This window comes from Equus quagga, chromosome 14, assembly GCF_021613505.1.
Source record: "Equus quagga isolate Etosha38 chromosome 14, UCLA_HA_Equagga_1.0, whole genome shotgun sequence".
Classification (NCBI taxonomy): Eukaryota; Metazoa; Chordata; class Mammalia; order Perissodactyla; family Equidae; genus Equus; species Equus quagga.
Window position 1 is genome coordinate 85011115 of NC_060280.1, and position 26881 is coordinate 85037995.

Below are 26881 nucleotides of genomic sequence, written 5' to 3' on the forward strand. Positions count from 1 at the left end.
GGAGAGAGTCAGAATCACAAGCGACCCTTGAGAGAGCTGGTGTCACCAGAGCTGGCTGTAAGGCAGGAAGGGAAATAACCCGAATTTGCTGTGACCCAGAAGCAGGTGGAGGACCGGAGTCCGGAGGCGGAGCGAGGGCTGGCATTCAGCCAGAACGGAACGAGGCGGAGGCGGGGCCTAGCGCAGGGACGTGAGCTGTGATTGGCCAGGGGCGGAGGCGGAGTCGGGACGCCCTCCCCAAGACGCCCCACCGAAAGGAGGCGGGGCCAGAGAGTGGGGTCTGTCTAGGGTGGAGGCCGGGGGATGCAGGAGGCGACCCGGCGCTGGCTGGTCCGAGCCCGAGAGGAAGCCCCGCCCCCGGAGACCCGAGGCCGCCTTCTCAAATTTCTGCTTCTCTCGAGGGCGGAGTTTCCATCCTCGTGAAGTCCCGGCCCGGTTCCCTGGAGGGTTTGGGGAAGTGAAAGTCACTGGGGCCGGGCCGGCCCAGCTCGTGACCCGGCGACCCGTGGTCCCGCGCAGATTCCTGTAGCCTAGCCCCATGGCCGCGCTGAGCCCGCTGGTTCTGGCCGCGCTGCTGTGGGTCCCTGTGGGGACACTGACCTGCTATGGGGACTCGGGGCAGCCGGTGGACTGGTGAGTGCGCGGGCGCCGACCATCCCCCCGGGGCCGGACTGGAGATTGCTGCGCTCCCGGCGAAGCCTGGAATCCCTTATCTTGCCCTTCCTCCATTCTGTCCATTCCGCAACCTCCAGGTTCGTCGTCTACAAGCTGCCGCGGGGGCTGCGGTACAAATACATGGATGGGGACTCAAGGGGCTGGCGCGAAGGCGCGGACTTCATCAACAGCTCGGCGGGGGCCGTGGGCCGCAGCCTGCTGCCGCTGTACCGGAGCAACGCCAGCCAGGTGAAGGGGCGCCAGGCCCAACCCGGGGTGGCACTCTAGGGAGGGCCCGGCCTGGGGGGATCTTCACCTTGTCCCGTCCGTCTCCCCCAGCTCGCCTTCCTACTCTACAATGACCAGCCCCCTCAATCCAGCCGGGCTCGGGACTCCTCCAGTCGGGGGCACACGAAGGGTGAGGCCCAGACTTGGGGCTGGGAAGGGCTCTGGCTTCCCTCTGCCTTTTCCCCAGCTAGTCCCTGACCTGCCGGGCCGGGGATGTGGGATGCTGTGTCAGACCCTGGGCATCTGTTTCCCCCTCTGACACTGACATTCCTTCCCCTGGACTGTGAGAATTGATGGCTATGGAAATGGCTCAGCAGTGGTCTCGACACTGCCCACGCCCTCTCCAGCCCCCTGCAAACTGAGGTGTTCCTGGTTGCACGGTTTGTTGGGAGGCCTTGAGCAGTCCCTCTGATCCCCATCTTCTGGCTCAGGGGTGCTGCTCCTCGACCGAGATGGAGGTTTCTGGCTGGTCCACAGCGTTCCACGCTTCCCTCCACCTGCCGCCTCTGCTGCATACAGCTGGCCACCTACTGCCCGCCCCTACGGGCAGACCCTGCTCTGCGTGTCTTTTCCCTTCGGCCAGTTCAAGGATATCAGTGAGTGGGGACAGGGAGGCAGGGCGAGTTCTTGATTCCCAGGCCGGGGAGTGGAACGGTTCCTCATTTTTCCTCTCCTTGCCCTCCAGGCAGACAGCTGAACTACACTTTTCCCCTGGTGTACGACTACAAGCTGGAAGGGGACATCGCCCAGAGGCTCCCCGACCTGGTGAAGGTAGCCAAGGGCCTCCATGTTCGCAGCAAACCCTGGAACAGCAGTGTAACACTCACATCAAAGGCAGGGGCCACCTTCCAGAGCTTTGTCAAATCCAGAAACTTTGGAGATGGTGAGCCCTGCGGTTGAGGGTTGGTGAACTTCTCTGCAGAGGGGGTGTCCGCTGTGTCCATGGCTGAGGGCAGGTCAGGGAGAGGCACTGGGGCCCGTTCAGAGCCCTAATCAAATGAGAGGAAGACAACCAACAGACCAGGATTCAGATATTGGTTCCTGGCTGTGTGGTGCATCCCCATCTGAAGAATGAGGATACTAACCTCTACTCAAAAAAGTGGCTGTGAATGAAGCAGTGCACGTAGAGTGTTTAGTAAGGGCTGCTGGTCTTCATGTTGTCAGCCCCCGGTTCCCAGGAATTGACAGCTGAGGAAACTGAGCTCAGAGAGGGGATGTGGCCTGGGGCCCCAGCAGTGCCCCTATCCCTGCCCATGTGCTCTTTCCATCCTCCACAGACCTCTACTCTGGCTGGTTGGCAGAAGCCCTCGGCAGCAACCTGCAGGTCCAGTTCTGGCCACATTCTGCTGGCGTGCTCCGCTCCAACTGCACTGGGCTCCGGCATGTGCTGGATGTGACTGAGATAGCCTTCCCCGGGCCAAGTGGGCCAGCCTTCAGTAACCAAGACGACCACTCCAAGTGGTGTGTAGCCCCAGAAGGGCCCTGGGCCTGTGTCGGGGACATGAATCGGAACTCCGCAGAGGAGCACCGAGGCGGGGGCACACTGTGTTCCCAGCTGCCGGCCCTCTGGAAGGCCTTCCAGCCTCTGGTGAAGGCCTGGGAGCCCTGTGGGCCATGAGAGCAGGGCCTTCTCTCCAGAGAGGCCCCGCAGGGCATCTGAGAGGTAAGGCTCAGGAGCCAGTTTAGTCCCTTCCTAATTGTGTGGCTTTAATTAAGTGCCTTAACCTCTCTGTGCCTCAGTCTCTTCATCTGCAAAATGGGTGTCATAACACCTGGCTCAGCACTGCTGAGAAATAAAAGGAAATTGGTGGGTGAGGCTGCTAACTCTTCTTTCAGAACAGCACTGCAGTGGCTGAGGGTCTGAGGACAACTGGTGCACAGATGGGACCCAAAGTGGGACCACAAAGAAGGGTCCACCCCGGTCTCACTTCCCCTCTCTGTGGTCACAGTCCTGGAGTTCTGCCCGTCAGCAAGCACCCAGGCAGGGCCCTCGAACATGATGTCTGGCCTGCCAGGGGAGGAGGGGCAGCCCCAGAAAGCTCACGCAGCACGGACGCACTTTATTTATATGTGTACATATGTATACAGGCGGCTGTACAGCGCAGGGCCCGCGGCCCCCTAGGCTATGGGCCCGGGGATGTGGAGCAGGGCGCCCCTTTTTTGGTCAGGCCTGCTGGGGGCACAGCTTCAGCAGGGCACCGGGAGGTGAGCCCCGCCTCAGGCTTGGTGGCCGGGACCAGGAGGGAAGCAGGCGGCGCTGGGGGCGCTGCGCTGCTGGGGCTGCTGGGTGCACCCTTCGTCGGGGCTGGGGAGGGGGGCTGGGGGTCCGGGGAGAGCTTGGGGGAGGCGGGCTTGGAGCGAGGTCCGCTCAGCGTGGTCCGCTCCTCCACCACCTCCAGCACCCAGCGCTCCCGGCCCCGGGGGGCTTCAGGCGCCAGAGGCACCGAGGGCATGGATTCCTGCAGCCCCTTGGAGTCCGAGCCTGGAGGCTGGGGGGCCTGGGCCTTGGCCCCGGGCCGCACGGGCTCTACGACAATAGGCACCGGGGGCGTGCCTGCCTCGCCCGAGCTGCTGCGCCGGCCCGTCTCGTGTTCCTGCACCGGGCTCAGCGCCGCCTTGGCCACGGCCCTGGCCGCCCCGCTCACGCCGTCCTCCGTCTGCACGCTCTGGTGTCGGGTGCCGCTGGCGTCCCTCTCCAGGGTCCGGCCTCCGGGGGTCGTGACGCGGGGCAGGGTGCAGGCTTCGGCGCCGCCGGGGGACTCCTTCTCTTTACTCGACGCCGGCGGCCTGGGGGCGCCCTCGGGCAGCAGCGGGTCCGCGCCCAGGCTCAGGGGCGACTCCTGGCGGCCCAGGCGGCGGACCGCGACCTGCCGGGGCACGCCAGGACCCTCAACGGCGGGGGTCTCGCCGTCCGACTCGGCGAGGCTGTGCAGCGCCAGCTCGCCGTGGAAGTCCTTGCGGAAATCCGGGTGGCCCACCTCGAGGCTGTGTTTGCGCAGCGCGCCCTTCTTGTCAGCGCCCAGAGAGGCCCCCAGCTTCTCAGCCGACTGCACGCGTTTGAGGAGCGGCGAGCGCGGGGGCTCGGCGCTCTTGGGGCGCGGGCGCACCACCGGCGGCGACGAGTGCAGCTTGGCCGGGAAGCTCTGCGTGGTGTGCGAGCTGCCCACCGTGTGGCCCGGCAGCGGCGGCGGCGAGGCCTGCGTCGGGGACGGCGTGTGCGCCAGCGGCGACAGCGGGATGTTTCCCGCCGACTTGCAGCGCGCAGAGCGGTACTGGCGGTGCAGCTTGGGAGACAGGCCGTGCAGCGTACTGGGCCTGATGTGGTGCGACGCCGACGACGCCGGCGAGTTGGGCGTGCTCGAGGCCGGCGAGCTGCTCTGGGACGAGGCGCCTGCCAGAAGTGGGCGAGGGAGGCTGTAGCGCGTGGCAGGCACAGCCCCGGTCCAGGCCCCGCCCCCAGCCCAGGCCCCGCCCACGCCCCACCAGGGCCACGCCCCCGCCCAGGCCAAGCCCCGCCTAGCCCCGCGCAGGCGCCGAGCCTACCTAGGTAGGCGGAGTCAGGCGTGGAGCGGTAGCTGTGGGTGGGCGAGCGTGCGGGCAGCCCGTGCGTGGGCGAGCCCGGGAGGCTGTCGCTGGACGACAGCGAGCGGTTGAGTGACGACAGCGAGCGGCTAGTGTGCAGCAGGTTCGACTGCTTCGTGATCTTGCGGAAGAGGGAGCTGCGCTTCTTGCTAGGGAACAAGGAGGGGCCCCCTACCGTTGACCCGACCGACTCCAGAACTCCCGGGTCGTCCCAAATCACGGCCGCACCCCAGCCCCTGGGACCGCCCACCCCGCCTGGCCCCTCCCTCTGCGGCGCCAACCCACCTATCAAAGCGGAAAGAACTTCCCTTAGCTCCGTCCGCTTGGCTCCTCCCACCTCAGGCCCCACCCATTCCTTTCTGGCCACTCCCCGTCCAAGCTAGAAACACCCTGCAAAACAGAACCGACCTTTTCTGGCCCCGCCCACCTGCATAGCCCCACCCCCTCCAGCTAAACCCACCTCTCAGGGCGGGAAGAAATTCTCTTAACTCAGCTCTTTGGGTCCTCTCACTCAAATCCCCCTTCCTTGTCCACGACAAAATCAGTGATCAAAACAGAACACTCTCTTGGCCCCACCCACCTCTCCTAGCTCCTCCTACCTATGCGCGAAGAAATTATTTCAGGCAGCCCAGTCTCGCCTGGAAAGCTCATTCCACATAGAAATCCCTTCTCCTTGCCCCTCTCAGTCTTCTACATACGGGCATCCCAAGGTAGGTCCATCTCTGGACGGCGCCCTCTCCAGTCCACATCTGCTGGCCCTGACCACCTGCCCAGGACACTCCCACAATGCTTTTCTCCCGACCTGGGAGCCTGGCGCAGCTTCCTTTCCCAGCTCCCGCTTCTCCTTCTGTCCTCTTGAGTTTGCTCTTCATTCGGAGCACTTCCCTTCTCCTGTCCTCACCTGTAACCCTCCCACCGTAGCCCCGCCCACTTTTCAGAAAAACCACGCGTGTTCCCAGGGCCTGCTGTTTATAGCCCCGCCCGCCGCATTTGGCCCCACCCACCTCTCCTGGCCCTCCTTGGCAGAGGGCCGCTTGTTCCTCCGAGCCATTTTGCCCTTATAGCTGCTGCGCCTTGCAGGGCCGATGCGGATGGAGGTATTTTCGAAGGGAGTTGTGGTCACTGCTACCTTGTTGCCACTCTGGGGGAAGAAGGAGGGGAAACACTCTGCTGGAGGCTGCTCGGGCAGGCCCAGCTCCCCAGGATCTCCCTACCAACCCTCCAGTATGCTCCCTCCTCTGCACTCACCTTAAGGATCAGTTCAACCACCTCAGGATGCACCATGCCATGCACAGGCTCCCCGTTCACGTGGGTGATGAGGTCCCCGGCACAGAGCCCCGCCTCCTGGGCTGGGCCCCCCTCCTCCACGTGCTGGGGACAAGGCACACCACCGGGGTACGGTTAACAGGATTGGTGACAAGGAAAGCTCCCTACGCTTATGTGCCAGACACCTAGGTCTGCACGCACAGTAATCCTAACACCTTATGAAATAGCAATTATTCTCCCCATTTTACAAATGAAGAAACAGGCTCAGAGAGGGCAGTGACAGCGCGGGTCACAGAGGAGATTCCTCCAGGCTTCCTGGCTCCAGAGGTTGAGCTGTCCCTCATCCCTGGGGGGACTTCTCTCCCTCCTACCCCACCCTGGGACCCAGACCCCACCTGTGAGTGCTCACCCAGACAATGTGTTGGACACTGTAGACGTCTGAGTCACCCATGTAGACGCGGATGGCACGCAGTGTGAAGCCATACTTCTTGCCAGAGCGTTGGATGGTAATGGGGGAGCGGAGCCCACTGACAGCCGGCGAGTAGTCTCGGCTGGGTGAGGAGTCCCGTGAGGACGGGTTGGAGGAGAGAGATCGTGGGGACATGGGGCTAGCCAGGGGTGAGCTTCCATGGGGCTCCACTGCAGACACAGAACCACGGTCAGAGTCAGGGCCCACGGGACAGCTCTCCAGCCTCTGTTTCTCCCTCCTCTCAAGTCAAACAAAGTCCCAGGGCTCTCATTGGTTCGTCCCAGAGCCAATCACAGCCCATGGCCAAAATACAGTGTTTTCATTGGCCAAGTTCTGGCACAAATGAGGGCAGCTCTTCCCCCCGCCAGGTGGGGCCCTCATCACCTGCAGGAATCATGACAGACAAGGCAGTGGCAGAGGCTGACTTGATGACTTTGCCCCCGGTTCGAGAAGGTCTCTTCTCTACCGCAGGCTCCCCTGACAGCTGTTGATGCCGTGCTCGGCGCAGAACCAGGTCATTGGTGGCCCGAGGGCCTGAGGTGTCTCCATCCTTCGATGGTGGGCAGATGTCGCCTGGGCGTGAGCGATCAGCTGCAACAGAGCAGAGGAGTTAGGGGTCAGTCCAAGGCCACGGACTTCCTGCATGCTGTTCCCTTTGCCTGGAATGCTTTTCCCACTTCTCTCCCTTCCTGGAACGTGAATTTCATGACAGCAGGTGACATATGCATCCACCACAGCTCCTGATACAGATAAGTGTTCAAATATATTTGACTGACTGAGCGTGGAATACGGGGTGTTCCTCATGTTGATGAGAATCCCAGGTTGGGGTGTGTACATGAGATCTTGCATAAACAGTACCAGGGTCATTGAATGCTTAATTTATGGCCGCAAGGGAATTGGGGAAGGCGGCAGCAGGGGGCACTCACTGGCCTCAGGGTCCCCGGCGCTGGGGGTGCCATCCTCTTGAGCTGTCTCTTTGGGGGCCCGTGCATCCAGCGAGCCCGGGGGGTCAGAGGTGGGCCGGGGAGGCCTGCGCAGCCGGGCCTCATCCTCGTCCTCTTGGGGGGCGCTGAACCGGCTGGGCTCCAGCAGCGCAGAAAATCGGCGGCGCGCGCCCAATGGCGGACTGGCCTCCCCCTCCAGGAAGGTGGCCTCCGACGCCGAGAAGCGCTTACTGAGCGAAGGGGGCGTGGTCATAGGAGACACGCCCCTTTGGGCCCCGCCCCCGAACCCAGACCTGCCCCTGCTCACATCTCGGGGGAACCCCCTCTCCAGGTCTTCTCGCGGAGGGTCAGGCCGCCCAGGCCCTCCCGCTTGCCGGCCACCTTCTCCTCTGGGCCCTTGGCGCTCGGCTCCCGCTTGCTGGCCCCCGCTGCCGCCACGGGGGTCTTGGGCTCGTGCTGCGACAGCTGCTCCATACTGCTATACACCTGCAAGCGCGGGTCGGGGGGTGGTGGGAGACAAGTCAGGCCCCCAGGTCCCGCCTTCGCTCCCGCGCCAATCGGCTTCCCGCTACTGGACTAGCCCAAGCCACGCTCCGCCCTCCCAAGGCCGGACCCCGCCCAATTCGGGACTGTCCCCCCACCAACTACAATTCTTCAGCTCAGGCCCTACCCCACAGTTAGGCCCTGCCCCGCCCATGCCCTGAAGAATCTGCTCTCCTTCCGCCCCATCTTCCCAGGCCTCACCTAGTTATGCGCACCCTCGCCCAGGCTGGGCCCTGCACCCCTAAATGCTGCTCCTCAAAGCAAGACCTTGCCCCGCCCCAGCCGGTCATCCTCTCCATCCCCAGGTCCTGACCCCGCCCCGTCTGACCTAGCCCCGCCCCACTGTGGCCCCTCGTTTCCACAACTGACCAGGTTCTGGTTAGATTCCACATAATGCCAAAGGCCTGTCCCAAGACCCGCATGCTGCCTGCCCCCAGGCCCCATCACTCCCAGATCCCCGATCCCTCAGACTGAGACCTTGGGAGGGGTACCCTGCTCCCGCAGCCTCCTCAGCCCGGCCCCGCCCAGGTCCCGCCCCCGGCCTCGCCTCGCCCCTGGCCCCTGGCCCGGCCTCGGCCCACCTTGCTGAAGCGCGGGGAGCAGGAGGAGAACTGGCGGATCTCCACAGGTTCCTCCTCCGTCGTGTCATCTTCATCGTAGGAGTTCACGTGGTGATACCTGTCTGAACGGGCTGCGGAGGGCGGGGGCCGTGACCGCGAGCAGGGTCCGCACCTCGGATCACGCCCTGCGGGAGCCACGCCCCAGCCCCTGTGTGGGATCTGATTCAGGCCCCGCCCCCTGGCTGGGACCAATCCCCCCCCCCCCCCCCCACGCCTCCAAGGAGGCCTCACCCCCAACCCCGCCCGGGGCGCCCTCCACCTGGCTCGTCTCGGCCAGCCCGCCCCCTCACCTCGCTCCGGGTCCCAGCACTGGCCCCTAGCCTGGGCCCCGCCCAGCTTTAGGAGTCAGCCCTGTCCAGGCCCCGCCCCTACCCCGCCTCGCTTCTTACAGAGTTCTCGGACCGAGCCCCGCCCCTACACCAGGCCACGCCCCCCACTCTCAGCACCCCTGCCCCGCCGCCCCGCAACCCCGAAGTCTGGGACGCTGGTCTCCTCTGCAGCTGAGTCCCTTCTCCCCGGATCCCGCCCCCTGCCTCGCTCACTGTCGAAGTAGCTGGTGTCGTCCTCGGACTCCAGGTGGGGGATGAACTCGGCCTTCTGCCTCAGCAGCCCCGTCCAGTCCAGATCTCGAAAGAAACTGTGCTGCTTCACCTCAAAGGCACCGCCTGGGGAGGAAGGGACCGGGGCGCGGGCAGGGAATTGCAGCCACAGCTGATGGCCAGCCCCGCAGCCCAGAGCCCCACCCCTGTCTTCCACCCCAGGGCCACCCCCCGCTCCCTGACGACGGGTCGCCAGCCCTCAGCTTCTCTGCGCAGCAGCCCCCTTACCTGCCCCGAGCCGGACTAGGGGGTTGGTCTGCAGGAGGCTGGATATCAGGAGCTGCGCGTCCGTGGGCAGGGCCTCCTCCCCCTCGGGCCACAGGATGTCGTCTGCAGAGAGAGGGGGGGCTGGGGGTCGCTTTTGGAGTCCACGGGGCCCTGGGCCTGCCCGTGTCCCCAGGCCCCCCGCCTGCCCACTGCGGAGGCACGCACCACTGATGACCTGTCCAAACAGCTCTTCGGGCGTGTCTCCGAAGAAGGGCACGCAGCCCACCAGGAACTCATAGAGAATGATGCCCATGGCCCACCAGTCCACCGGCTTGCCGTAGCCCTGGCGCAGGATGACCTCGGGCGCGATGTACTCTGGGGTCCCACACACCTGGGGGCAGGCCGTCAGCCCGCGCCCTGGCTGCAGGAGGGCCTCGAGGGGGAGCCGCGCCCCCCATCAGGCCCTGGGCCCGCGGTCCGGCCGGGTCACTCCACCCGCGGTGACCCCCGCGCCCGCACACACACCTGTTTGTCCAGGAACTCCCGGGCGTCCTTCTCGATGTGGCCTTCGTACAGGTTGGTGGTGAGGCTCATGAGCCCCATCTTGGAGAGGCCGAAATCCGTGAGCTTGATATGCCCCATGGAGGTGATGAGGAGGCTGCAGACAAGGCCGGGGGCTCAGAAGCGAGGCCCATCCGGGACACTCCCGGCCCTTCCCTGCTGGGGCCTCCCGCGGGGCAGGGCGGAGGGACGGGGAAGCTCACTTGTCGGGCTTGAGGTCGCGGTGCACGATGCCGTAGTTGTGCAGGTACTCGAGCGCCAGCACCGTCTCTGCGAAGTACATGCGGGCCATCTCCACCGGCAGCGCCCCGATGTTCTTCAGCAAGGTGGCGCAGTCGCCCCCTGCCGGCGAAGGAGCAGGCCCGTTGAAGAGGGAGGCACCTGGCTAGGTGCGCCGTGGCACCAGGTCCTCACCTCACGCTGCCCCCATTTTACAGGGAAGGACAAGTGAAGCTCAGAGAGGGGCCTCCGTCTCCGCGGGTCACACGGGGAGTACCCTCTACCAGGCTCCTCTCTGCCTCTTAGCCATCCTCCAGGGCTGGTATGAGCTGACACTCAGAGAGAGGCTGGGTCAGGCAGGGAGATGAGGGTGGAGGTGAGATTCGGTCAGGACCCAGCCTGCCTGCTTATCGACTGAGTCTGGGAGCACGGTCCTCGATCTCCTGGGGTTAAGTTGTGAGTGTTTGGGGGGCCTTGAAATGTAGATTCCTGGCCCCCACCAGGTTTACTGCAAGCAGCATCTCCCTCAATATCCATTCCTCCTTTTTCTCCCAAGGCCCAGATTTCCTTCCTGGTGCAGCAGCTGGGTCAGCTTGTAACTCAAGTTGCTCCAGTGAGTCAGCCCTCAGACATTTCCCTCTATTTTCACAAAAATTGCTAAACTCGTAGGATGTGAACTGGGATCTGCTGAATGGCAACCTTGCCTGTCTAGAGGGAATTCCACACGTGGGAGAGCAGAGCCAAGAGTTGGAGAGATTCATGATGACATAGTTTGAGCACCTAGATACAGCCATTCCTGAAGGTGACATTGATTTTTTGATCACGTCAATAAGTTTCTTCTTTCCTTTTTTGTTTTCCTTGAGCCAGATTTAGGTGGGTGTCAGAAACTGACAAATCAGACTCTCTGAGGGTGGGGTCCAGGACTCTGCATTTGGCTACAACCCCAGGTAATCCTGACACACACTTATGGTAAGAACCAAGCTGAACTGACTTTCAAATGAGACTTGGGGGCTTGACCATACTCAGGAGGTCCTGAGCATACACATCTACTGAGATCCACGAAAGAGATCTCAATTCTGCCCACTTCTCTCCTCCTCCACATGACCTTGGACTTGTGCAGTCCCTCCATCTTGGCCTTCCTGCTTCTGTGCTCTGCATAGCAGCTAAATAGACATTCTTACCACATGAGGCAGACCATGTCAACCCTGCTTAAAGCCCGCCGGCAGCTTCCTGTTGCACACAGAATGAGATCCGGGGCCCCAGGCTCTGCGAGGCCCTGCGTGCTCCCCCAGCGCTCTCTGCCCTCATCTCCCCCGCCCTCCCTCTTGCTCCTTCACTCGCTCCAGCTCCAGTGGTTTCCTCGCTGCTCCTCCAAATCCAGACACCTTCTTATCTAAGAAACTTTGTGCTTGGGGCTCCCTCTTCCCGGTATAGTGCAGGCCTCAGAGCGGCCCCTGCCCACCCATGTCCCCAGGGCCTCCTGGAGCCTAATGGTCCTGTGGCTACCCTTACTGTAGGAAATGACCTTGTCTCCTTTGGCTTGTGTTTTTTGTTTACTGACTGTCCACACAGACCAGAATATAACCTTCACGAGGGAGAGGTGTGTCCGTCTGGGACCCCATTGTGCCGCTGGTGCCTGGCACTGCATGAGGCATGAGGGAGATGATGAGGGGACATCTGTTGGGTGACTGGATGGTTGCCTAAGGCTTGGGGGCAGCATAGCTGTAGCCATGAGATCGTGTGTGTGTCCTAAAAACCACAGGACATGGGGGAGGGGCAATGGATGGATTCATATTTGGGTGAACGTAAGCATGAAGGGATGGAGAAACAAATGAAAAAGATATACATCAGTGATTGGATGGATGGATAATAAACTGATAAACTGACGGATGAATTGTGGATGAATGGATGGAGATAGCCAGCTGGCAAGAGAAGATGGATGGATGCTGGAATGGAGGTTTGGATGAATGAATAAAAATATGGATAGTGGACGGATGGATGATGGATTAGTAAATAGATAAGTAGACATTGATGGGTTGGTGGATGGCTAGTAGGTGGTTGAATAAATAAATGGATGAATGAATGACTAGATATAAGAAAAGACGGTTGGTGAACAATAGATGTACAACACAAGGAATGAACCCCAGTGTAAACTATGGTCTTTAGTTAATAACAATGGTTCATCAGCCAATATTGGTTTATCAGTCATAACAAATGGACCAACTAACACAAGATGTAAGTAACAGGGGAAAGTGTGTGGGGGGACTCAATGTAATTTCCAGTCAATTTTTCTGTAAACCTAAAACTGCTCTAAAAAATGAAGTCTATTAATTAAAAAAAATAGATGTGGGGCCGGCCCGGTGGCGCAGCGGTTAAATGCGCACATTCCACTTCGGCGGCCCGGGGTTCGCCGGTTCGGATCCCGGGTGCAGACATGACACCACTTGGCAAGCCATGCTGTGGCAGGCGTCCCACATATAAACTAGAGGAAGATGGGCACGGATGTGAGCTCAGGGCCAGTCTTCCTCAGCAAAAAGAGGAGGATTGACAGCAGTTAGCTCAGGGCTAATCTTCTTCAAAAAAAAATAATAATAATAAATAGATGTAAAATGGATAAACAGATACATGGATAGACAAACAGATGGAAAATCAACTGGATGGATGACTGGGTGGAGAGATGGCGCGTGGACGTACATGGAAAGATGCAAAGACAGATGGATAAGCAAATGAATAGATGGAAGGAGGGATGAATGGATGGATAATTGGACAGCCATATCTATATGGAATGAAAGGAAGACAGATAGAGAAGCCAATCGGTGGCTGGATATAGATAAACAGATGCAATGGATGATCACTGACTGGATAGATAAACAGGTGGATACACACACAGGTGGGCAGTCAGTATGGTGACTGGGCCTCAGGCAGGCCATTCAGCACCCCAGACCAGCGTGCATCCACCCCTCTTCCCCGTAGCCCCGCAGGCAGCCACACCTTCCACATACTCCATGACCATGCAGAGGTGGCGCCGGGTCTCGAAGGAGCAGAACATGCCGACCACGAAGGGGTTCTCCGCGAAGGTGAGGATGTCGCGCTCCACGAAGGCCTGCTGGATCTGGTTGCGGAGGATCAGGTTCTGCTTGTTGATCTTCTTCATGGCGAAGCGCTGCCGTGTGTCCCGGTGCCGCACCAGGTAGACGGCCCTGCAGGGGGAGAGAGCGAGGACCGGCCGTCACCTCCGAGACACCCGGCCTCCGCCACCCTCCCCCCGCCAGAGCCCCGGGTGGCTCACCCGTAGGCACCATTGCTTATGAGCTTGATGGTCTCAAAGTCATTCTCTCCAGGTGGTTTCTTAGCCTTCGTGGTGGTGCTGCGGCCCTGCAGGAGAAAGATGGAGACCACCACCATCATCATCATAAGATTGAGACTCTTGCTACTCCATTTTACACATGGGAAAACTGAGGCACGGGGAGGTCCTTCATCCAAGTGCCACAGTGAGGGAGTAACAAAGTCGGGACTTGAACCCAAAACCGTCTGACTCTGAAGCTGTATTCCTAACTTCTTTCCATTACGAAAGAAGCCCACAAAATGGAGAATCTCTCTAATATATAAAGAGCTCCCAGAAATAAATAACAACAACCCTAGCAATTGAAGAGAAAAAATAGGCAAGCTATGTGAACTAGAATTAGAGCTCTTCACCATTGAAAAGATGAACTTCACATATAATGACAGAAGGACAAATTGAAACTATTCCCAAGATACCACTTTTTACCTAGCAGATTGGTAAAAAGAAATCCAAAAGGCTGGCACACTCTGTGGGCAAAGCTGTGGGGAAACAGGTACTTTCATGCCTTGCTGTTGGGAGTGTAAATTGGTTCAACCCCCATGGAAGGTACTTTGCTGTGTATCATAACTACAAATGCATGTTCCCTTTGACGCAGCAATTTCACCTCTGCATTGATGCTACAGATATGCTTGCACAGGTGAAAAATGACATATGTAGTATCTTGCTCATTGCAACATTGGAAACAATCCATATGTTAATCTATAGGAAATTGGTTAAATAAACATGAGGGGTATCTGTAATGAGGAATATTGTGCCACTGTCAAAAAGGAATGAGGACTCTCTCAGTACAGTGATTCAGACAGTTCTGAAAAGGATTATATTAAGCAGGAAAAAAGCAGGGAACAATATGTACTGCATGCTTTTGTGTAAAAAAAGTGGCAAAACAGAGCTATCTGATCATATTTGGGAGGTGCTCAGCAGCACATACACTAATAATATCTGGGGGATGTAGGGAGATGGGGGCCAAGAGTGGGCATAAGTTTTTTGCTGTATACCTTTTTTGAAAAGTATTTTTATTTTTCTCAAGGACAAAGAGATTTATTTCATAAATACTATACAAAAAGACCTATGAGATATAAAAATATTGAACTTGTATGCTCCTAAGAACGTAGCCTGATGCAAAAATTGACAGAATTACTGGGAGAAATTGCTCAAAACAAAGATTTAACACATCTCTCTCAGAAGCTATTAGCTCGATCAGGCCCCTCCCCCCAAAAATGAATAGGGAGATGGAAGATTTGAATCACTCAATTAACAAGTTTGCTTGAATGGAATTATGTAGAATCCTACAAATGACAATTAAAGATAAATACCTTTTTAGTGTTTTAGACTTTTGAGTGATGTCATTCCATTACCTATTCAAGAAATTAAACAAACGGCATGTATAGTGAGATTCTTTTCAATATATACAGCATATATAAAGGAAAGATGTGTGTGTGTGTGTGTGTAAACTCACAGACACAATCTGAAACAAAGGTCACAAGCTCAAGCGCCTTCAGGGGCCAGGCAGGCCAGGTGGAGGCCCCGGGTGACTAGGGGGCAGGTGCCCCATATCTTAGGGAAACCCCCACTCAATGCCAGCTGGTTCCACTACAGTGGTGTCAGAATTTCTGATTTTTCAAAAGAAGGCTCAAACCTAGATTTTGAGGCAAAATATTCTGATTTCTATATTTTGCTTCAAATTTTTGAAACACCAGGCAGTTCAGAGCAAACATGTGTGTGGCTGTCATGGCAAGTGGCCTCCACTGGACAAGCAGAACACCTGCCAAAGTGTGGTCGGCCTGGGGCAGGATTGTGGCAATATTCACTATGCTGAGCTGTCAACGCAGAGACACTCAACCCACTCGAAACCCCACACAGGGCTCCTCGATCAATTAGACAGAACTACCACACGACCCAGCAGTTCTGCTCCTGGGCCTATACCCCAAAGAACTAAAACAATTGTCCCAACCAATACTCGTACACAAACGTTCACAGCAGCACTATTCACACAGTCGCCAGAAGATGGACACGACCCCAGTGCCCGCCAGTGGACAGTGGACAGATGAACCCGGCCCACCCCGCCGGTGGAATGGTATCCAGCCAGAAGGAGGAAGGAAGCTGTGATTCAGGCCACACACGAATGAGCTCTGAGAACATCACGCCAGACACGAGGGGCCACAGGGTGAATGTGAATTTATACGAAATATTTAGAAACTTATATGAAATACAAATTCATGTGAAATGTATATGAAATATCCAGAATAGGCAAATGCACAGACAGAGAGCAGATCAGCGGTCGCCATGGGCTGGGAGGAGGGGGGATGGGGAATAGCTGCTTAAACGGGTACAGGGATTCCTGTCGGGGTGATGCGACATTCTGGAACCAGATGGAGGTGACAGCCGTACATCGTAAGTGGACTGAATACCACTGAATCGTTCATTTTAAAACGGTCAAAATGACATATCTTATGTTATGTGTAGTTTACTAGGAAGAGAAAAAAGGTCACGGAGGAAAAGCCATTAGAAACCCATTTTACAGATGGGGAAACTGAGGCTCGGGGTGACCGAGAGATCCACCCAGCCTCCACAGAGCCAGGAGGTGAGCCCAGCCTGTCGGGCCAAACAGAGTGCCGACCGCTGGGCCACCTGGCCTTACCTCGGAGAGGTCGTCCTGCTCCGGCGTGTTGGAGCCCCCGCTGTCCTGCTCCTCCCGGTGCACCACGTCTAGGGAGGGACCGAGGGTGAGCGGGGCCTGAGGTCTGGGGTTCGCCCACAGCCCCCCCGTGTCCCCCGGCTGGCACCTGGAAAGGGGTCGCGGGCGAGACCCAGCTGGCGGATGATGTATCGGGGGATGTCGGTCTTGACCAGGTGGCCCTCCTTGGCGTGGCCCTCGGCTGCCTCCAGCAGGTGGTAGAATTCCTCGGGGTTGAACTCCTGAGGCAGGTCAGAGAGGGGCTCATGGCCGTTCGGGGGGCACCAGCCCGCCCAGCCCCGCCCACGCCCAGGCCCCTCACCAGGCACTCGAGCAGCCTCGCGGGGCGCGAGATGATGATGAGCAGCTTCTTCACCAGCTGAGTGACGAAGGCCACCTCCAGGCTCTCGGAGCGTTCATAGGCCTGGGGGGCACAGCGGCGGCAGGGGGGCTCACCGGTGCCGCCCCTCCACCAGGCCCCTCTCCCAACCCCTCTGGGCACACACTGCTGCTGCTGTCCCATTTTGTAGGAGAGGAAACTGAGGCCCGGGCAACACAGGAAAAAGAATGATGATGATGATCCTAGCAAACACCGTCCTAAAACCCTCACTCAATTTCTCTTCAAGACAGGCCGACGCAGAATCCCTCTGCCTGGCATGCTCTCCCCTCCCATCCCTGAGTGGTTCCCTACTTCCCCTCCTTCAGAGCTCAACTCGGTCGTCACTTCCTCACGGAGGCCTGCCCTGACCCCCCACCTCAATCTAAAACTGCAGCCCGCCTCCTGGCAGCCCCCTCAAATGCCAGCCCTCCACGGCCTCTTTCTTCTATCACATGAGTCCCCTCGGAACACGCCGTGTATTAATTTCTCCATCACATCTCTCAGGCCAAGAGGAAGAAGAGGCGACGAGGTGCTCGCCTTGGGAATCAAAACCCTCAGGCCTCAAGACAACTAATATTTTAATGCAATATTTGAAAAAAATCAGAATTCATGCAAAAACTCCATGATAAATAAAATAGTAAACTTTAAATAGAACCAGGATCCCAGACGGCTGTGCCACGTCAGACTGGAGCTTGAAGCAAAAGGAAAAGTGAGCAGTAACCTATCTGTGTTTTTCAAATGCCTAGTGGCTTTAATGAAAATATTATTATTGATGAGTTTGTTTCCATTAAAACCAGGAAAGCATAAGTATAACAAATTCTGGTTTAATTATAAACAAAATTTTAAAGTTAAAATAATGTTGTTTTAATACATCTGCTTTTCAATTTTCTCAATAAGTACTTTAATGTTCTGAGGGGAAAAAATGAATCACTTGCCTTATCCTAGTCCCGGCTGTGTTTTATTTTATTTCCAAGTAAAAATTTTGGAATTTTATTTGTTCGTTTGATTCCCAGCTGATTCTCCAGCTTCTAGCCCAGTGCTGGGCCCATAGTAGGTGCTTAATAAATATTTGTGGAATTAATGAATGAGTGAATCCCATTTTTATAGTCCTTATAGCAAAAGGACTGAGGCACAGAGAGGTTAAGTGACTTGGCAAAGGCTGCACAGCAAGTAAGTGATGAGCTGGATGTGAATCTAGGCCATCTGGAATCTGTGCTCTTAACTCCTACACACCTAGTGGCAGGGTCCAGACTCAAACCAGATGTGATGCCAAAGCCCATATTGACCCCAAAGTACTACCCTCTGGGTCTGGACAGAGGGCCTGGAGCCCAGAACCCCATATTCTGGTCCTTGTGTGCTTTTCCAATCTCATCTCCTCAAGACAGTACAATTAGTTGGCCTCTGTGCTCCTGGAATTTCCCAGGCTGCCTTGTCACCTCAGGGCCTTTGCATGTGCTGTTAACCCTGCTCAGGACACATTCCCCCTGGCTTTTCTCATAGCTGTCGCCTCCTCATTATTCTTGTCCCATTTCAACGTCACCTCCTCCAGGCAGGCCTCCTGGACCTTGCAAGGGAGGCCCTGACACTCCATCCAGTTGTCCTGTTCTTTTGCTTCATAGCCCTGAACATCAGCTGAAATCATCAAATTCCTTGATTTGTTGGTTTCCACGTTGCCCTTCCATCTCCCACACTAGACTCTCAACCCCAGGGGGGGCAGGAATATTTCTCTGGTTTCTTCACTGCTGTGTTCCCAGTGCCCCAGCACACAGTTGGTGTTCAATAAATGCTCTCCATGATCATCGACTTGAATGAGGGGGGGAGGGCATTATCCTGTTTACTTTCATTTATTAATTTAGTTATCCATCCATTGAACCAGCATTTATTGAGCACCTACTGTGTACTGGACACCGAAGAAACGGCCAACTTCACTCCCCACCTGGGGGGCTGACACTTGAGTAGGCGGGACAAGAAATAAGATCAGCAAAACTACGCCTTATGACGGCTGGGTGCCAAGTGCCAAGGAGAAAGCTAAGGAGAGGGTGGGAGGCGAGCTGGGCCCGGGTCTGAGGTGTGAACTAACTCGGAGGCCGCCCGCCAAGACCCGGGCGCACTCACGTCCTGCAGCAGCTTCTCCAGGTTCTCCTGCAGCTCATAGAAGTAGACGGTGGTGATGAGGCCGTCGCGGGACTTGGCGAGGCAGTCGCGCGCCAGCTCGATGATCTGGTGGTGGATGAAGCTGAGCACGCCGTCGGCCAGCGGCAGCACGCTGTCGGGCTCGTAGGCGCGGGCGAAGTCGCGCAGCTTCTCCTCCATTTGCGCAGTGGCCTGCGTGGGCGACCGGACAGGGCGGCGGTGCGGGCGCGGGGCGGCGCGCCGGCCACCAGGGGGCGCGCGGGGCGGAGGCTAGCGGGCGCGCCCCCCGCGAGCCCCCCCACCCGGCGCTCACCTTGGGGAAGCGCTCCTTGTAGACGTGGTTCATCATCACGATCTCGTTGTCGTAGGAGGAGGGGGAGCGCCCGGGGCTGCGGGGAGAGGAGCCCACCGGTCCAGCGCGCCGCCTGCGACACGGCTTGGGCCGGGACCGGGGGACCCGCGGGGCCGCCGGCGGGGAGAGTCCGCGCCGCCCACCTGAGGCTCCGCGAGCGCGGGCGCACGGCCGGGGAGCGGCGGCCGCCATCCTCGTCGGTGATGCTCTCGGTGCTGCCAAAGTGCTTGGAGAGGAAGTGCAGCTCGTCCACGGTGGGCTGGTAGGGCAGCTGGTGCAGGCGCTCCTGGGAGGAGCAGGAAGACTGCGGGGAGGGGCGGGGCCGGGGTCAGACCGCCGCGGGCCCCCCACGGCTCGGGCGGACCCCGGGCTGGGACTCCCGGGGCGGGCGGGCCACTGGGCAGGGCCGGGAGCGGGCCTGGACTTAGGTTCCTTGGATCCCTGGACTCGGGTTGGGGACTCCTGGCGACAGACAGGGGGACAGGGACACAGATGACAATGACACAGACACGGAGGTGGCCAGAGGGAGCCTGCTAAAACCCTCCTCTGTTCAGAAGCCCCCTTGGCTCCCGCGCTCAGGGTGACCGGCGAAGTCCGGCATGATCTGGTCCTGTCTCCTCGCCAGCACCTCCTCCCACTTACCACCCCACCCCCCACTTGCTCTGCTCCAGCTGCACAGGCCTCCTTGATGGTCCTTGAACAAGCCAGGCACGCTCCTGCCTCAGGGTCTTTGCACTGACTGTTCCCTCTGCCTGGAGCCCATCTACTACGGATCACTCCTCCTTCACATCTCTGCTTAAATATCACCCATCAGGGAGGTCTCCTCTGAACACAGAGCCATCACTTGCCATCCCTGCCCCGTCTCATTCTGGCTGTATTTCTCTCCCGAATTACTGCATCTTTATCCCTTATTTGTTCTTTCTATCCGTTCTTTGAGGGATGTGGCTCTGCTTGGTGCCTGCCCGGGGCCTGGCACACAGTCCGAACAAACACAGGCCCACAGATGTCAGTGGAGAAACACAAGGATGTCCACTTGATTCTGCAGGCAGAATGATCTTTCTTTCTTTTTTTTTTTTTTTTTTTTGAGGAAGATTAGCCCTGAGCTAACATCTGCTGCCAATCCTCCTCTTTTTGCTGAGGAAGACTGGCCCTGATCTAACATCCATGCCCATCTTCTTCTACTTTATATGTGGGACGCCTACCACAGCATGGCCTGCCAAGCGGTGCCATGTCCGCACCCAGGATCCGAACCAGCGAACCCCTGGCCGCCCAAGCGGAACGTGCGCACTTAACCGCTGCGCCACGGGACCGGCCCCAGAATGATCTCTTTAAACAGCACATCACACATTCCCTGTTTAAAACCCCCATCCCATCAGTATCTATTACAATAATTTTTTTCAAGGCACAGAATCGATGACCTACAGAATCACAGTTTCAAACAGTTCCGACTGAAATTTTAATACAATTTAATATAGAGCAAAAAAGTCTTTCTATGGCCTCCCACTGTATTTAGAATCAAGTCCACCTCCCATCTGGCCAACAAGCTCCAGCCACACATGGCTATTTTCAACTTTCCAAATGCAACAAGTTCTCTGTTGCCTCTGGGAGTTTGCACATGCTGTTCCCCCTTCCTAGAACACTCTTCCCTCCCTTCTTCTACCACCTGCCAAACTCCTGCTGGTCTTTTCTCTTGGCTTCAAGGACCTCTTGTGGGAAGCCTTCTTTGACCCTACCCCCTGCATATTCGGATGCCTTCCCTCTGCGCTCACCTCGCCTTATCACAGCCGACCGCCCTGGGTTGTAAATGCCTTCTTTCTGGTCCGTCTCCCCTCAGGAGGACTCCGTGAATGCCTGGGCCCGGCCTAGCTTGTGGAGCCCACCCACAGCATGACTGTCCCCCAATAAATGCCTGCTGAACATCACCCCAATGGACGGGTGAGGGAACCAGAGGCGCAGGGAGCAAAGGGGCAGCTGGCGGGGGACTTTTGGTATCACGGGTCAGGGGACCAGGCTCCGGGTGAAAGGGGTGGCCTGGCACTGGCCAGATGCAACACTTGGGAAAGTAGCTTAACACACGAGCCTGAACATCATTATCTGTAAAACAAGTTGGCGATGAGTGGGACCCCCAAGAAGACACGTGGAGGGTGGAGAACGGGCTTTGGAGGGACCTGTGATCACTAATAGATGGACAGGTGACACTCTTGGAAGACAGGAGGAGCCCAGAGCTGCGGGCCTGGGTGTGGGCCTTTGGGTTGGAGGGCCCCCTGCCACTCCTGCCCGCCCGGCCGCCCACCTGCCCCACTCACCGAGACGGTGGAGCTGGGTGTGTTGGTGCCATAGCCAGACGAAGGGAGCGAGGCCAGAGACCAGCGGCGTCCGTCCGCCCTGGAACCCAGCCGAGGTGCTCAGAGGCCGCCAGGCCCCCCCGCCCCCCACTCCTCGTGGTGTGGGGAAGCCACTGCCCACGGCCGGGACACGGCTGAGCAATGTCTGTGCTCTGAGACTCCTGGAGGCCCTCAGGGTCATGGAGGTGAGGAGGGCTTCAGTCTTCCCCGCCCCCCCCAGGATCCTCCTCTCCTGTCAGCCTCATGCCAAACGAGCCCCCTGGGTGGACCCTGAGGAGGACCAGAAAAACCCACTCAAGGAGGTCACCCAGGGGACCCTAAAAGCCTACCCCCAGAGGATGCCCCAAGAAAGCTCTCAGAGGAGACCCCTTGGGTCTTCTCAAACACACAGACACACTGACACACGCTCCACGCCAGTACACTCACGTTCACACAGACACAGCCACTCTCATGGCCATACCCACTCGCGCTAGTGTGAGCAGTGTGGTGGGGTTCACACACTGCCAGTCACACACATTCACTGTCCCACTCATGAACCCAAATATCATGCTTTCCTGCCTAACACAATCACACCTGACAATCCAGACAGCCAGGACTCACCCTCTGACACACACACACTCCCTCACACACACTCCACACTTTCACATTCCCACAGACACACATTGAAGGCGCCCTCATGCCCTCAGTCACCCATTGAAACTCTCACACAGCCACACGCTCATTCACACTCCTTCACACTCCCACGCAGACGACACACTCACGTGGAGACACACATGGAGCTGCATGCTCCCTCACATATTCACACACACTGACAACCCTACAGGCACACACTCACATATGTTCGCACCCCAATGCTGATGCACACCCCCACGGGCACCTGTGTAGGCTCGGGCTGCTCATGTATTCACAATCTCACCAACTCAGACGCACACGCATCCACACCAGCGCACAGAGTGCACACTTGCGTGGACACACGCTCCCCTGCACGGGACTCCTCCCTCGTCCCTCTCCTCGGGCCGGCCCTCCTCAGCCCAGTCGCCATGCCTGCCACTCCAGCAGGCGCGATCTTGGAGCCCTCTTCTGGCTCCCCACTGCCCTCAGCTGAATTCCACGGACAAGGAGGCCTTCCCCCACTCTCCCTAGGGAGCAGTCCTCTGTCCCCACTGTCCCCTGTGACTCCCACATCACAGTCTGCACCACCCTGGGGAGTGATTCGGCTCTCTGGCCTCCCGCCCCAGCTCAACTCCAAGGTTGGACACGGAGGGTCATTCACCCCGTGTGCTCAGCTCCCAGCACACAGTAGGTATTCAGACGTTTCAGGATGAATAAAGTTCAAAGAAAAAGAGGCCCGCCCCGAGCCGCTGGTGACTCCCAGAAGTTTCTCCAAAAAACCTTCGAGGAATCTCTGTGCCTCCTCCAATTCCTCCAAGGGCCCCGGAAAATTCGTTTAGGGACACTCCAGAAACCCGCAGGGTTCCCCGGAGGGAAACCTGAGATTCCTCCCTCTTGGCCCTCGAGAGATAGCCTTAGGCGCCCTCCCCCATGTCGGGGACCAAGAGTCCCTCGATGGGCACTGTGCAGTCTGCGCTTGCGCACCTCATCTCCGCTCCCCTGTCCTGTTGCTATGGAAACGCCTGGCCGGGAGAGCCGGGCTGGGGAGACTGAGACCCTGGGCCCAGCGCGCACGCGCTTTCCGCACCGCGGCAAAGGAAGCCCCGCCCCTTCCCTGATTCCGGATAGGTGGTTGGCCCCGCCTTCTTATAGGCCCCGCCCCTAAGGCTGGGGGCTTGTGCCTGCCGGAATGTTGGGGCACTCTGCGGGTCCCTCAGGCCCTGGCGCGGGTGCAATTAGGAGAGGAACAGATGGCGTCCCAGACGATGGGTGGGGAGGGTCCGGCCAGGGTTCTGGGGCCCAGGGGAGAGGGTCTCACCTTCGGGAGGAGGCAAACGAGAAGTGGGCGGGGGTGTTGGGGGAGAAGTTGCGGGGGCTGTCCAGGGGACTGCTACCTGTGGCAGAAAGAGGGACATCTTTAGGCCTGGGGTGGGAGGCAAACCCATCAGGCCTCCTGATCCCCAAAGCAGGTTGCAAACAGCAATCCCACTCCTCTTTAGTCTAGGCCCACCCAAATTAGTTGGCCAAGCTCCTTAACTGTGCTCCGCAGCCCCCCCACCCCGCCTCCCTAAGGTGTTTGGGTTATCGAGCCAGCCCACATCCACTCCGGGCCTTCATCTGCGGTGGCCCCGCCCCCCAGGTATGGCTTCTCCTTTTTGCCCCATCCCCTTTCCAATCTTGCTCCCCGTGGGCCTCCTCCCACCAATGCCCAGCAGGCTAAGGGTTGACCACGCCCTCACAAGGATGGTCCCGCCCCTTGTCCAATCTGGGCCCTCCTCTGTCCAGAATCGGCCCCCCTCCTGCGGCATGGGCACATCCCTCGCCTGTGGCCACACCCCTCGCCTGTGGCCACGCCCCTCTAGTCTGGTCCACACCCACCCCTGTCTCACCCAGGTGTCCCGGCAGTGGGGAGTGGGGTCGCGGCAGCGTGGGCGAAGTGCTGGTCAGGATGAGGCTTTTCCGGTTACTGGTACGGCAGCTGCGGGGAAGGCGAGGCAGGGGGCCGAGCTGGGCCGCAGCCCAGTGAGTTTGTGGCCCAACCAGCCTCCCTCCCATCTCAGATCCCCGCCTATCCCCAATCCGTGTGTGCCTGGACGTGCCCCCAGAGGACTGCCCAGAGGAGGAGACGGTGGAGACCTCCTAGAACTGTGTATGGGAGTGGATGCGCGTATGACATGTGTGTGCGAGACTACCGCTGTGGAGCATGTGTGACCTCGTAGGGCACAGTGTCAGTCATGAAGTGATAGACATGTTGTCTGTGTGACACCATTGCGGGTAACTGAGTGTGATACGCAGTGAGTTCAACACTGAGCATATCCTAGTGTGACATCATGTGTGACAGTTCCTGGGTTTGTCTTGTGTGATACAACCTGTGCCTTTGTGTGTCTATGTGACACAGTGTGTGGCGCCCCTTGCCCATGACTAGATGTGCCCCTGTGTGCTGTAACATGGGCACAATGCATGATTTCTGCTACCCGTGTCGGTATCTTAGTGTGGCGTTCTGAATCTGTGCGAGATGCTGTCCTGTGTCTATATGTGACACACCATGTGTGTCCATGAGTGGCATCTACTGTATGGGACTTTAACAGCTTGTGACACCAGGCATGTCTGAGCATGCCACCACGTGTGACATTTCCTGGATGAGTCTCGTGTGTGATAACGTGTGACATTGTGTGTTTCTCCGTCTCTGCAAGATTCCCTGTGTCCGTTTATTCTGGCATCTGTGTGACAAAGCATGTGACATGTTTAGATGATATGATGTGTTGTGACGTTGCGTACATGGATGTCACTGCCACACATGTGTCTGTGTGCATCTCGATGGCATAATCGTGTGTGTGGATCACCATGGGTATGACATTTCACTGGGTGTACACAACACTGTAGCTGTGGGTTTGCTTGTCTGTGTGCGACGCTGGGGTGCCCCTGTGTTTGTGTATGTCTCTCACCTATGGCTGCTGTATGTCTGGGTGTGCGTGGCGCCTCCGGTGTATCTGGGCCACTAGGGCTGTCGTGTGTGTATGTGTGTGTGACATCATGTCCTGTGTGACGCTGTGTGTCACTATTTTCCGTATGAGGCTGTGTTCCTGGGGGGGGAGGAGTTTGTGCTATGATAAAGCCCCCCCTTTCTCCCCTTCAGCATCCCAGCTTCCGAAGAGGGAGCCCCCAGCCCCTCCATTGCCCTCACCCCCCGCCGCAGTGACTGAGCACATCGGCGCGGCCGGAGCACGCGGCGTGGGGGTGGGGGGAGGCCAGGCTGCGGCTATTGTTCTGAGGGTGCCAAGCCCCCCACCCTCCCCTTCTTCCCCTACCCCCACCGGGCTGCCGAGCCCGCTGCACCAGCAGACAAAGGCGCCGCAACCCCCCACCCGGCGCAGCCCCCTCCCCCCGCGGCGGTCCTCTCCAGCGTGCAGTCTCCCAGCCCCGGCCTGCGCTGCCCCCAGTTCAGCCCCACCCCTGGCAGGAAGGCGCAGCGCGGGCACCTCTGGCGCAGCTGGACCGGGTGCAGCATCCCGGGCCCCGCCCTGCCGCAGCGGCCGGGGGGTCGCTTTTTGGGGGAGAGGGCCGGGTCAGGGTCTGAGGATCGGGGGTCTACCTCTTGGTGCGGCGGAACATACTGCCGCCAGGGAAGGAGGGCATCGAGAAATTGGAAAGCGCGGTCCAGAGAGAGTCAGACATGACCCGGCGGCGGCGACATGGTGGCAGGTGCGGCAGCGGCGGCGGCGGCGGCGCGGGGAGCGAGCGCGGGGGGGGGGGGCGGCGGCCGCGGGGGGCGGGGGGGGGGGGGGAGCGGGGGGCCGGGCGGCCGCCGCCCGCCGGGAGGGGGCGCTGCTGGACACCGCGCGCCTGGCCCCGCCCCCGCGCGCCCTGCGCCCCCGCCCCGGCCGGGAAGCGGCGGCCAGCCCCGCGGCTCTCCCCAGGGCTCACCTGCTGCTTTTCCGGGGCAAGGGCAGATCCTTCTGGAAGGCAAAAGGGCAAAAGGATGGAGGTCAGCGTGGACCATCAGCCGCCACCCGCGAGCCCCTGTCAGCCCCCTGGAGGAGCGGAAGTGGAGTGGGACCAGTTCCTCATCACCATGGCCACCTGCACCCTTGGCCAGGCGCTGAGGACCAGGCTCCTTGGGGGAGGGGGTACCAGGGTGATTCCTTTCCCGACCCCCACAGATCAGCACAAAGCCCCCTATAGGACTCCTGAGCTGGCATCTCAGTGTGTGTCTGTGCAAAAGAAACAGGACTCTTTATTTCAAAGATATTTCTTGAGCGCCTACTGTATGCCAGGCCCTGTGCTAGGCACTAGGGGCACAGCAGTGAATGAGACAAATAAAAACTCCTGCCTTTGGTGGACTAGCATTTAGAAGAGGGAAGCAGGGGCCGGCCTGGCGGCTCAGCGGTTAAGTGCACACGTTCCGCTTTGGCGGCCCGGGGTTCGCGGGTTCGGATCCCAGGTGCGGACACGGCACCACTTGGCAAGCCATGCTGTGGTAGGCATCCCACATATAAAGTAGAGGAAGATAGGCACGGATGCTAGCTCAGGGCCAGTCTTCCTCAGCAAGAAGAAGAGGATTGGTGGCGGATGTTGGCTCAGGGCTAATCTTCCTCAAAAAGAAAAAGAAGAATAAGAGGGAAGCAGATAATAAACAAGATGAATGTAGAAGTGAATGAGATAATTTTAGACCACAATAAACATCATGAATAAAATTAAACAAGGTGATGTGATGGAAGGTGGCTAATAGGGGGACACAATGGTCAGAAAGGACTGCTCTGAGAAGGTGACTTTCATGTTTGTGTGTGTGAGGAAGATTGTTGCTAAGCTAACAGCTTGTGCCAATCTTCCTCTAGTTTAAGTGGGATGCCACCACAGTGACAAGCAGTGCTAGGTCCATGCCCGCGAACCCTGGGCCTCCAAAGTGGAGTGCGTGAACTTAACCAGTATGCCGCCAGGCCAGCCCTTGGGGAGGTGACTTTTAAGATGATTGCTGAAAAATAAGAGCCAGCCATGGGAGGATCTGCGGGGAGAGCATTTCAGGTAGAGAACTGCAAAGGGCTGGAGGCAGGAGTGAACTTGGCATGCTCAGGCTTGAAAGGTTGAATGAAT

The 26881-nt window shown here is 58.5% G+C and overlaps 2 protein-coding genes across 2 annotated transcripts; one reads left to right on the top strand and one right to left on the bottom strand.

The window, feature by feature from the left end:
• The first annotated feature begins 273 nt into the window (after window positions 1-273).
• On the top strand, window positions 274-2757 carry DNASE2 (deoxyribonuclease 2, lysosomal). The gene is made up of 6 exons (XM_046685817.1): window positions 274-633; window positions 753-903; window positions 994-1072; window positions 1374-1538; window positions 1628-1825; window positions 2220-2757. Exons 1-6 carry the CDS (start codon window positions 539-541, stop codon window positions 2558-2560), a joined length of 1029 nt encoding a protein of 342 aa, XP_046541773.1. The 5' UTR covers window positions 274-538; the 3' UTR covers window positions 2561-2757.
• Window positions 2758-3055: 298 nt separating this feature from the next.
• On the bottom strand, window positions 3056-25514 carry MAST1 (microtubule associated serine/threonine kinase 1). The gene is made up of 26 exons (XM_046685746.1): window positions 25383-25514; window positions 23680-23768; window positions 23109-23184; window positions 21140-21218; window positions 18977-19137; window positions 18795-18870; window positions 18464-18673; window positions 16292-16393; window positions 16079-16211; window positions 15934-16001; window positions 13242-13327; window positions 12944-13152; window positions 9937-10075; window positions 9698-9830; window positions 9398-9563; window positions 9194-9295; window positions 8909-9031; window positions 8328-8437; window positions 7511-7689; window positions 7186-7433; window positions 6644-6850; window positions 6200-6429; window positions 5773-5895; window positions 5529-5665; window positions 4486-4673; window positions 3056-4333 (listed from the first exon to the last, which is right to left on the bottom strand). Exons 1-26 carry the CDS (start codon window positions 25463-25465, stop codon window positions 3066-3068), a joined length of 4725 nt encoding a protein of 1574 aa, XP_046541702.1. The 5' UTR covers window positions 25466-25514; the 3' UTR covers window positions 3056-3065.
• Between the last annotated feature and the right edge of the window lie 1367 nt (window positions 25515-26881).